Source organism: Perissodus microlepis, chromosome 16, assembly GCF_051167445.1.
Source record: "Perissodus microlepis isolate ML-2025 ecotype Zambia chromosome 16, ASM5116744v1, whole genome shotgun sequence".
NCBI lineage: Eukaryota > Metazoa > Chordata > Actinopteri > Cichliformes > Cichlidae > Perissodus > Perissodus microlepis.
In genome coordinates this window covers 26,576,243-26,588,271 of record NC_140476.1, presented here as the reverse complement: position 1 = coordinate 26,588,271, position 12,029 = coordinate 26,576,243, and the positions used below count along the sequence as shown (strand labels likewise).

Sequence of the window (12,029 nt, the reverse complement as noted above, 5' to 3'; positions counted from 1 at the left end):
GTGGAAGCAGACAAAAACAACAAGCACACGTGCTACAAACTTTACCCGAGTCATTTAGACAGCCGTTAGCACATGATTCTCCTTATGGGGACCTGATATGTTTAATATGCTGCTGAGAATATACCCCAGAAGAAGAGTATAGTATAGCTTTTATTTTGGAAAGAGACATTTCTCTGTAATAAACTCTCTTTTCCAAAGATGAGTGATTTCTCATAGTTGCTCATTTTTACTGTTAAAATATCAATCTGTTCATAGACATCATCCACCTGCCTCAGACAAGTTCAAATTGGTCCTATGTGCTGGGTCTGGGTCAAGGAAGACAATGGGGTCGTATGGATTGCAGGCGCCTACTAGTCCACAACTGCATCTTCTGTTTAGTTTGGGAACAATGAGGCAGGAAACATCTGCAGGTTTGAGATCCAACAGACATAACTTGGATCATTTCCATTATCCACAACAACAACAAAACTCTCTTTACATACCAACAAAACTCACATCTGACTGTCCTGCAGGGCCAAACTATTACGTGTGCGATGGAAGCTATATTCACACCACTATTTGTATTTACGCACTGAAACAATTCCACAAAAGATGTATTAAATGAAATAACAGTCTAGCACTTTTTAGAATTTAAAACTTCCCTAAAGCTCAAAGCAGCATCTGAAAGGGTGAAATTGAGCATAATAATAAACACACCCCATTAACATCAAGTTTAAGTGTGGTGAGATTTAACCCTTTAAGACCTACCATAGAACCAAGTCCGCCAGAGCTTATATTATATGTTTACATGGTGTGGTGCCATTTTTGGGAGCATTTCAAGTTGCTATACATCAATACAACCATTATAGCCCAGATTTTAATAATATGTATTCATTAAGTGCATAGTAATTACATAAATTGCAAAAAAGTGCAATAAACTACAAAAAAATTGAAAATCGTTTTTGCTTTTTTAACATATATTTCTAGTTAGAGAAATTTAAGAGGCTTATCCCTCAAAACTGTAAATACAAAAAAGTTGCACAAAATAGTTTCCTACCACAGGAAATTTATTTTGAGTGTCTTCATAGTTTTATTTTTGAAATACACCAATTTTTATACACTGCAGGAAAAACGAAAATAAATATTATACTGCAAATTTGCAAAAAAGCAGCATATGCATCAAAATAAACTATTTCCAGCAGTGCAATATGAGTCCTAAGCATCCCAGAAACGACACAGAAAGTCATAAAGTCAAAGATAACTTATAAAAACACCAGTATAGGCCCTGAGGCCCTGATGATAAAAAAAAAACTACATTTCCGCAAAAATGACGTCACTTCCGGTTTCGGGCAGGTAATGGCGGACATGCAAAAGTTCACGCTGACGTCTATTCCAACGTAGGAAGTGTTATGAACAGCTGATCGGATCGGCAAAGCGTGTTTCTGGAATATTATGTTTTTGTTGCTGCAAGTGCTTTTTATGCAGTTTTTGCAAAGCTATATGTGGAAGGAAACTGTGACCTAGGACAAGCTGATGGCATAAGATGTAAGTACAACTCCTCCTGTTTCATATGCAAAAAAAATTATTGCGTTAGCTTACGTGGTTGCAGAGCTACCGGGATTTAAAAATAGTTACGCAAAACAGAGCGTGCCCGCTCCGACCGGCTCTAAAGGGTTAACCTGTGAGTTTGCCTCATGATGGTGTTTTTACCGTCCACTGGTGGAGTATAAACTGCTCCACAAATAAATGGTTTGTAGACAAAGTAAAGGGAAAGTACATTGATGGTGTAAATGCTTTTCTTTTTTTTTAACATAATGCCACTTTATTTTTCTGTTGCCAACTGAGCTGTCCATAAATCTGAAATCACTCCCCATTTATTACACTGTTTAGGGTGCTAAATGTTCATGTAGTCCACAGCATGTCTCCCCTTTACTTCCTTTAAAACATCTACCATCTATGGCTGTGTTATTATGAGAAAGAAAATGCTTATTTTGTTTAGATGAGACATTTTTACAGCATTATAACACAGATTTTTTTTTTTCATAATGACTGAAAAAAATCACAGACTCCAGTTAGTCACACAGAGACAGCTGAAATAAATCTCCAGCTGTACTCCCAAGGTATCGACAGAGACGTCAAGCTTGTCCCTGCCTGTTGATATAAACAAACCTTATGGAAAAAAACACTAGAATGCACTATATTGCTCTCTGAAAATCACTCTCAGCAAACCAAAAAAAATTCACTTTAATCCTAGTTTAGTATTCTGACTACTGTTAAAAAAACAACAACAACAAAAAACTTAGCTACACTAAGTTAGTTAGTGTAAGAACACCCTGACCTGATGGTGGCGCCAGAAAATACCCGCGGTTGTCGTAATATTAAAAATAATATTTTAAATTGAAACCAGCTAATTGGTTTGAAGTGTAATAAACACTCAGATAATCCAACATGTTGTGGAAATTAAAAAATGTAAGAAAAGAATTGATGGATTTATATGAATATGAGCACAGCAGTACAGCCCTACTGATTTTACTCCTGAATAAAACATCATGCAGATGTATGGGGAATTAGTCTGAGTGACAGACTTCCCTGCTGTTCTGCCTTCCTGTTACGGTTTATAAAAGATCTGCAAGTTACTCACATGGCAAAAGTAAGTCTCAAGTCGTTGTCTTGTTTCTGCCTCTCCAGTGTGAAGATTTGCTCAGTTTCTGTTCTAAATTACAGAAAATTAGTTCTGGACTGTTGGTGGACCAAAACATGGCTTATAAAGATGTCACCTTAAGCACAAACTCTGGAACACAGCATACATCAGTGGCCAAGTTACAATATAAGCACATAACATAATCATCTCATAACATAATACCTTTTGTGCCTCTGCAATACAGGTGTAGCTTAAACTGAAGCTCATAATCGTTGCGAAGGAAGATGTATTGCAGGACTGGATGTGTGCATATATACACACAATGTTCCTTTTCTCTACTAATAATCAAAGCACACTAAAAAAGCATCATACATTTTAACACAAAGGCTGCTCTTTGGTGCAGCCACAGTGCTTTTGATTTGGTTCTCTTTCGTCTAAAAATAGACTTCAAAATGGCACGTCAAATGGCACACAGGCGAATCGTTGGAGAATGTCCCCCCGACACAGAAAATAGCTCAATTTCCAGAGGAGTGAAGATTTGATCACGCGAATGATTCTGCTTTCGGGGGGGGGAGCAGTGTTTGCACATCGGTCAAACAAGAATATGTACGCTGGTAAAACAACCGTTCGTGATACCGAATCTGAGTGATCATTGCGTGCTTTGATTGTCCTGAGAGTAACCAGTAGTTTACGTGTAATCCAGACAGGAATAACATAAAAACAGGCCTATGTTCAAAGTACCCAGCAGGGCATATTTTCAGTCACCACCTTTTATTATGTTCTTTTCCATACTGCAGTTTCTCTGTCTATAAATGTTTCTAACTAGTGTTTACAACCCTGTGTAAATTACAGTGTTTCTGCTCGGCGTTACTTCAGCTGTAAGATGTCTGTGACCTCCGAGAAACTCTCAGGAGGATAATGTACTGATACAGAAACAAGACGTAGAAACAGTGCCTCAAGTCAAAAGGGGACACAGCCCACTAAAAAGGCGGTAATATTTCAGGGGCACATAGACGTGTAAAATGTAAGTCGTAAAATGAAAAATGCCAAATTTTACGGAGCACAGTTCCACAAACAGTGTGTTTAGGCATGTAAGGATGAAGCTCGATATCCAGACAGCCTGAGGCGCTGAGGCGAAAATCCACATTTCCATGACAGAAGATGTATAACCGAGTGCCAGACAGAGCTGGTTTGCACATTTACAGTGAACACAGCTCAGCATTTTGGCCTTTCCCCCTCCGAGAAAAAAAAAAAGGCTGAATGCACTGAAAAGAAAAAAGCACAATACATAAGCATAATGACCAGGCTTCAGACACATCTGTTCACTTTAGAAGAAAAGCCCCAGTAAAATCCTTAAAAATGTTAAACTTTGCTAAAGCGTTCCACATTTGATATTCTACTTAAAGCCCAACTGAAAAAAGAGACGTAAAGAAAAGGGTTTTTGTTATGAGCTGACAAGCACCTGTGTTTCTTTCTAACTGGCTGAGCTGTATCGCTAACCCTAACCCCTAATGATAACCTAAGAATACGGGATTTGTTTCCCAAGTTGTCACAACCACTGGTCAAAATCATAGTAATTGGAACTGACACAAATGAAAAACATACATTTTTCACCAAAAAATAGAGTTTGGGTTACTTCTCATCATCAATCACACGGTAGCCTCACAGAATTAATTAATTCAGTATTATTGTTTCCATTCCTGAAATGTCTTAGTGTACATACCAGAGTAAGAGCCAGTTTCATTAAGCTCTCAACACTTTTTTTTCTTTCCTGGTGTTTGATTTATTTGCACATAAAGTAAAAAAAATTATAAGTGCAGTCTATGCTATCTATTGGATTTGTAGGATCAGCATACTCATGGGGACAAAGTATTCTGCTGCTCTGCATAGCTCCTCGGTCTTGATTAGACCGCGATGCCTACACAGCAGTTATTGACTGCACTCCCAGCAGAATCAGTAGACTGGACCACAGCCTAAATCCTATGGCAGCTGTGGGAAGATAACACAGCAGAGGGATAATTTTGCTTTAAGAAACAAGTGTCCAACCAAGGGGATAAAGAACAAATAATGCCTCTAATTGGACCAATGAAGGCCATAATGTATCGAAATGAAACTGAAAAGTTAAAACAGAAAAGAACAATTTTCATTTCTTCAAATCGGTTGCTCAAAGAAAACGCTATGTCACTGCTACAGAGGAGGATGCCAAGGTAGTAACTTACTGTCAGGAGTTCTTTCTGGAAGGACTTCCTCTCTTTGCTCTCGGCATTGTTGCAGTCTTCCTTCAGCCTCTCCAACACTGATGCAACCCTCTCTGGTTCGCTGTCCAGCTCAGCGCGGCAAAAATGCGTTAAGGGTAGGTTGACATATCCAAGGGCATCTGCGAATGCTCGCCAGTTGCCAATGTTCTCCATCAATATAGTTCTTACAGAGGCGTAAATATATGTGAGGAACTTGCAGGGCTTCAGTATCTGCTCAAGTAACAATGAGGTTGTGAGGTCAGGCCCAGTGAAGTAAATTGGCTTAACCTTGCCGACCACTAGCACATTCTTACAATGAACAAGTCCCATTCTGCCCTGATAATATCCAATGTACCATTCTTTTGTCCACAACTGGCCCTTCAGCTTGATCTTCTCCTCACTTAACAGAGCTACAAAATCTCCTTTCCTATATTCAAGCAAGTACTGATTTTTTGTTTGTCGTATGACAGTTTTGATTAACTTTCCAAACTTCAGGTTGTTTATTCTCCTGTCCTGAAAAACAGGATACTTAGTGGCAATGGCAAGAGGAGACAAGACAATCTTACCAACTTCCTTCTTCTTCAGGAATCGCCGTTGCGCTGATGTCTTTGGGCCTGCTTTGGGTGGCGGTGTTGGTGTCTGGACACAAAACTGGGCCAGTATACAATCTTGGTCATCTTTGACCTGGATTCTTAGGGTGAAATCCGACACATCGTCTGCGCGTGATGCAATGACATAGACAAGCCTGCTGACTTTGCCTAGCTTAACTTGGAATCCTCGAACTACCCTGGCCTGCTCACTAGCCTTTACCTCATAATTGGCCATGTTGGAATAAACTCCAACACGAAGGTCCTGCGGTCGGGACAGGATAAACTGGTGTTTGCCCCAGAGCTGGAGAGCAACTGGTGGTGCAGACTGGGCCTGCTTGCCAACCTCACTCACCAACAGTGTCTTTGGTGCACAATCATGGCCGAACATAGCCACCACTGTTTTGAAGGATGGATGGATGTGTTTGGGACCATACACTCCTAAAGTGATCTTCTTAACCACATGCTCCCAAACTGTGGAATTTGGAGATAAGGATTGAGCCTGAGCCACGACACACACGTACATACATGGCTCAAGGTTATCCAGGCACACCTGGACTGTGTCTCCATACATGTATGCCTGAGGAACAGGAGTGTAAGGTCCCTCTTTACAATCACTTCGTACACACAAGACTTCAGTAGTCTGCCTGCTCTCCATTTTTACCACAACAGACACTTTCATCTCCAGGGTAACAGTGGTTTTGGTTTCCATGTTGCTGAGTTTAATCTCCACCACAGGGCTGACAGTGGTACAGCGGTCACTGTTGAGCTCTAGCGGTGGGTCTAGCAGAGCTTTAATTGAGATCTGCTGTGTATCCCCAGGGGCGACATGGCCCTCTGGTACATGGATGCTGATGCTGGTGTCCGGAAGCTGGACAGCTCCGCCTGAGCTGTCTAGTCGACATACGATGTTAGTCTCCACCGGCTGTGTTTGGCCCCAGCCTGGGTTCTGGCCAAGGGAATCCAAATCATGGCAGGACCTGGCCAACTTGCGGTGTGTGAGCCATGCAGTCCGGAAATCCTCCCTGCTCTGGAACTGCTCTGGTGCTGGTGCTTTAAGGCCTCCAAAGAAACTAGCAGAGGCCTGAGGAGCATCGGACTGTGCCTGCAGGATGGATAACTCAGACAGACTGTAGGAACGTTTGCTTCTAAAAAACGGGTTGTCTCTGCGCATAACCTGACCGACCCCCACAGGACTTACAGGGTTCAAACTGATAACACCGCTGCCAAAACCATTAATGTCAGCAGTGCTGCTGGTGGACTTGGGCAACGATGGAGTGACGGTATCAAACAGAAGAAGATCAACTGATTTTTCATTACTGTTTTGATCAAGTGAGCTCTGGGGACCCCCGTTTAGAAAGGGATTTGTAGAGGTATGGTTAGTTGCAAAAGGATTTCCATTTTGGAAGGTGGTTGGTTTAAGAATCACTCCTGCCCACTCGCCTAGAAGGTCCATTTCTTTGGCTGCCTCCTCATTACAGTCTCCCACAGTGTCAATCATCCCACTGTCGCTGAAGGATGAGTCTCTGTAGTTAATGGGCTCCACATATGCTGCAGGAATGTAACCCATCTCTTTGTTATTGTGGGCATACCACCACTCTCCTCCTGACGAGTCCAGAACATAGAGGCGATCTCCTTTAGAGAACTTCAGGGTGGTGAAGCTAGACGGGCAGTAGTCCTTAATGGCAACGACCTCCCTGGCAGTGCCAAAGGAGGCAGTTGTGTCCAGTCGTAAGGCACTGGGAGAAGGCACTGGAAAAAAAAAAAAAAAAAAAAAACATGAAAGTGTGATATTTTTGTGGTGAAATACATCATTATGTATATAAGGCAAGTGCTAGTCATCAACTTTTCAGTGTTTCTATAGAGAAGTAGGGTTAACTTCTAAAATCCTAGAAATAGGGCTTTAACAAATTTTTATTTATTACAAATTATTTCAAGAACTAAATATTTTTTGTCTACATATGCAGAACCTGGGCCATTTATATTCAGCTATGGAGTGTCACTACCAGATGTGCAGACATGGAAGGAAAGGTCTCTCACTATTTCATGCCCCTGTTTTGTTTTTTTGTTGTTTTTTGTTTTTTTTGGGGGGGGGGGAGGGGATTTGGTTTCTGTGTATCTTACCTACACTTAACAACAATATGTATGGCAGAATGATGGCTCAATGCGGAATGAGTTAGAATGTTCTTTGTGGAGTTGTTTACACAAGATTTTACAGAGAGCTCTACAATTATCAAAGATAGTATCTATAATCCCCATAAACACAACTACAAAACAGAGTCTGCATCTAAAGAAGTTCACTGCTGAGTCTGGGGTTTATTTAAACTTTATTCCTAGTTTTAACAATACTGAAAAATTTACCCTAAAAAGCACTTAAAAGTATTATTTATCAAAGTTTATCTCTGAAAAATTGTAATCAGCTTATTTAAAGTAAAGTTCTTCAAACCTGAGAGAAAAGCAGAGAAAAAAAGAAATAAATGACTCTTGTGTCATTAATTTCAATACGCTTTTCAGGTCTGCTGACCTTTGACATCGGTGAGACTGGCTTCTGACACTCCTTCGGTGAGATCGATGAGCGTTCCCTCTGATTTGCAGCGAGGCAGGGAAGCGTTGTTGTTCGTCGTGGCTCTGATTCGATGGGCAGCCATGTTTGGACCAGTGACTGCACACCCGGCGGTGTTTTCGAGCTACTCTAGCGTCCTCTGAGCTAACGGGGAGATCAGATGTCAACAGCCTCCCATGATCACTGTAAGACAGAGAATATATTGAGTCAGCAGTTATTAATTATTATTTAGAATATACCAACGCGTCCTCTCAAAGTAAGATTTTCAACCATCTTTTAATCTGAATGTTTTTGGTTTTCTGTCTTCTTTAAGACAAACTAAACACCAGTGTGTATAGATATAGTGGATGTTCAAAATTATTTGGATGATTAAAGTCTCCTAAAACTCTTTGATGCTCCTTCAGGAGTTCAGGATATTCATGTACAGATTCAGCCCAAAAAAGAAACATCAGTAGAATACAAAATTAAGCACACACATGAGTTTTGGCTGCCTGGGCGATGATAGCAATTAATCTTCATAAATGTTAGCTTATTTATTCAGACTAATCTTCTCCTTAGTGATAAGACTATTTCTGTAATAATTAACATACTCGAAAGAAAAAAGAGATTATCTTGTTTTTGAGCTTCTAAAATCTAAAACGCAGAAGGGTTATATTCAGGGGACAAGTCAGCTGCCAGATATGACCAAGTTAAAACACAAAATATTCCCTCATCTTTGGTCAACAGAAGGCAAACTCACACTGCTGTTCACTCTTAGCTGTTGGATTCAAATTAACTAAAACACATAAATATAACACAGGATCAGTGTTTCCTCCAAAGTGATTACTATCACACTGATAAAGGTTAAGGTTAGTAGTCTGTATTTTTTCCTTCTATTAATAAATCCTCCAAAAATACCAAAACAAATAAATGTTAGTTTCTCAGCCCCAGGCTGTCTGGTTCCTGCTGAACACACGAATCTTTAAAAAGTTGTTACAAATATAGTTTCATCTTAAAACTGAAACTATTCTGTAAATAGCATTTCTATACAGGTGGAAACAACAGCAACTGATTCATTCACCTTTGATGCTCCAACATGTCTGTGGTGCTTCGAAAAAAAAAAACGTTTTAAGAGCTCAGTTGCTGTAGTAACTGTGTGTCTGTCTGTGAAGCAGTTTATATTTTCACACAGGAAAATGTGAACGATACAACATAGCTTGTGTTCAACATCCTTTAGTGCAATACCAAATATTGAATGAAATGTCTCTTGATATAGTTTTAGGATAGAATAATTGGACTTTTATTTTCTCTTTTTGAGTTACACGTGGCACATATTTCCACACATTGTAATAATAGTTTAGTATAACTTTCTGTCTGCTCTTGCAGTCCTTGCCAGGCATCAGACAAGACTTTAAACCCACTGCAGTCAATATAAACACAAGGCTTAAAGAACAGGAGCGTGAAGAAATGCAAACAGCAGATATGGGTCAGTGGAACATAGCAGTTTGAGAGACACCAGGCATTTCACTGTAATCCATAATTTATAACACAGTCAGCTCAAAGATGGCATAAAGTGCAAGGAGGAAGAGGCCGAGGAAGACTTGCAGCTGTACTGCACTATACAAGCAAACATCCAGTCTTTCACTGGGCTGTAGCTCAGGAGTTATAGCAGGTCATCTACTAATCTGAAGGTTAGTGGTTCAATCCATGGCTGCTCCAGTCTGTATGCCAAAGAATCCTGATACTGAACTTGCTCTGAGAATGTTAAATAGAAAGCACTTAGGTGTAGCTTGTGTAAAGTGCTTCGATTGCTCAAGTACAAAAGCACCATACATGAACCATTTCAGTATTCTGGCTTCAGCTAACTTTGGCAGATGTCAGACACACTTTGTCTATCATTAACATCAATACGATGTTAATATTCATGGCTTTGAATGCCACCTTCATAAAATCTGGTAAAGCCAATTTCCTGTTCTCTGCTTTGTTAACAGTTATCTTAGTTTGAACTATTTTCATTGATCTACTGAATGAAATCAGAATTTTTAATGGAAAACAAATACAGTTTATGGAAACCTATACAATGTGCAATGAAAAAGGTGACTGAGGGTATTTCATCACATAACAGCAGGAGATCCTCTTAGACAGCTGCATGCAACCCTGGTGTGCTTCTAGCTCACACACATACACCAAACATTAGATCAAAAACACTGCAGCCAAAGTTTTACAGGCTTCTTTGAATCTTATGTGCACCACGTGTGTTACTGCTTAATTAAACTGGAACTCTAAAGTTTGAGCGTTCCAGTTTAAATTTGTTCAATCAGGACATGTATGTTCTTTGCTTTACATCACACTCATTGAAGCATTTAAAGATTCAAGTTCAGTTCATTCTGTTGCTTCACATAAAACATAGATATACAGACTGTTTCAGACACAAAGGGGATAGGAAGAGGTTCAAACAAACAGCTGTTCTGCTTTAGGTTCTGCTTTTAAAGTTTGATTTTAGCTCCAAAACAAGAAGTCACAGCTTTACAGCTTCCCACTGTCAGCTGTTGACATTTAGAACATCAGGGGAAATTACTGTCTTATGCTTTGGAAACTATTAACAGCCCATTCATTGAAGCAAAATTATTAATTTGGTATATAAAAGCTGCAGCATCAGCTACTTTATAGTATCCCCATAAAACCACATGCAGGGTTTCTGAGTCCTAACAGGCACAACAAATACCAGCTTATGATTAATCTCTATCCTGCTGGGAGACAAAGATTCACTTTATAGCTGTAGCAATGCATAAAGGTGTGCGTGATTAACCTTCATTATTCTCTAGCACATTAAATATGGTTTTGTTTTGTGCAATAACCCTTAAAACTGTATCTGTGTGCCATGTTCTCAGTATTAGCACAGGCTGGGCAATGGAATTTAAGGTACATTAGCAACAAAGGCCATTATCACTACTGTCATAAAAATGACTTTATTGTCTTTAGTTTAAACACTGACACGTTCTTGTGGGGCTACTGTTTAGTTAGTGTTTTCAACAAGATAAATTACTTGTCAAAGAATATGGCCAGTTTGCTGTGGGAAGGTTGTACATGGAAATTCTGTGCATATAGAGCTGCAAATACAGGTAAGCATATCTACTGACTGTAAGTTAATTTAGGATAGATTTTTTAACTTTTTTAAAAAAAACTAGACTTTTTAACCTCTTTTAGTTGTCTTGCCCACAAATGTTATATTCTTTGTTAGCTTAGGCCTCATTTACAATGGTTGGAAACTCCCTAGCAGTCTCTGGAAAAAATGTGCATTCTCCAACCAGTTGGTGAGTGGTTGCTAGAAGCTGTTGGTCATCGCTGAGTCACAATCAGAATTAAAATGCTGCACCAAAACCCTCCCTGAGATTGTTTAAGTCACTAGCAGACTGCATGGAAGATATTGACTTGTTTGCAAACACTCGCTACATACCTAACCTAAGTGAAACTCGAAAAAGTGTGACACAAACTAGAAACAGAGACTCACTTCACTGGTGCAGCAGATACATTTTAAATGTGCAACTTTTAATGAACGGTCTCTGTTCAAACCAGTATTAAGGTCAAGCATATAATAGACACATTGGTCCACTGTGCCTATTTATAACACAGTCACACATGCAGAAGCTGAGTAAGCTCAGTAACAGCAGAGGGAAATATTTCATTTCAAACCAAAATGAAAATTATCAAGGGGAAGCGCTTAAACAGACATTATTAACACATTTACATATAAATACACATTAGCTGCCTAGCTTAATCGTTACTAGCATAGAAGGACTGTACTTCATACTATCTTTGGTCGCTAGGAGCTTCTTGGCTTTAAATATATGATCTCCCCTGCTGGTACTGCAGCTTATACATGCATGTTCACTTCATGATTCAGAGAGGGACAGCACAAAATGGAGTGTTTGGAGATATCTTCCATCTAAAGAAATGGCCACCAACTAAAGATTATTTTGGTAGTCGACTAATCTGCCAATTTTTCTTCAATTAGTCAATTAGTCAATGATCATTTCAATAAC

The 12,029-nt window shown here is 39.6% G+C and overlaps 1 protein-coding gene across 1 annotated transcript in view; it reads right to left on the bottom strand.

Annotated features, from left to right (window-relative positions):
• The window catches only part of LOC146371046 (SH3 domain-binding protein 4), a 46,540-nt gene that overhangs the window by 17,430 nt on the left and 17,081 nt on the right, over positions 1-12,029 (bottom strand). The window contains exons 2-3 of the mRNA XM_084954682.1: positions 7,969-8,190; positions 4,840-7,196 (exon numbers count right to left, since the gene is read on the bottom strand). Of these exons, the coding sequence (XP_084810808.1) occupies positions 4,840-7,196; positions 7,969-8,092 (2,481 nt within the window). The 5' untranslated portion in view covers positions 8,093-8,190. The remainder of the gene's footprint in view (positions 1-4,839; positions 7,197-7,968; positions 8,191-12,029) is intronic.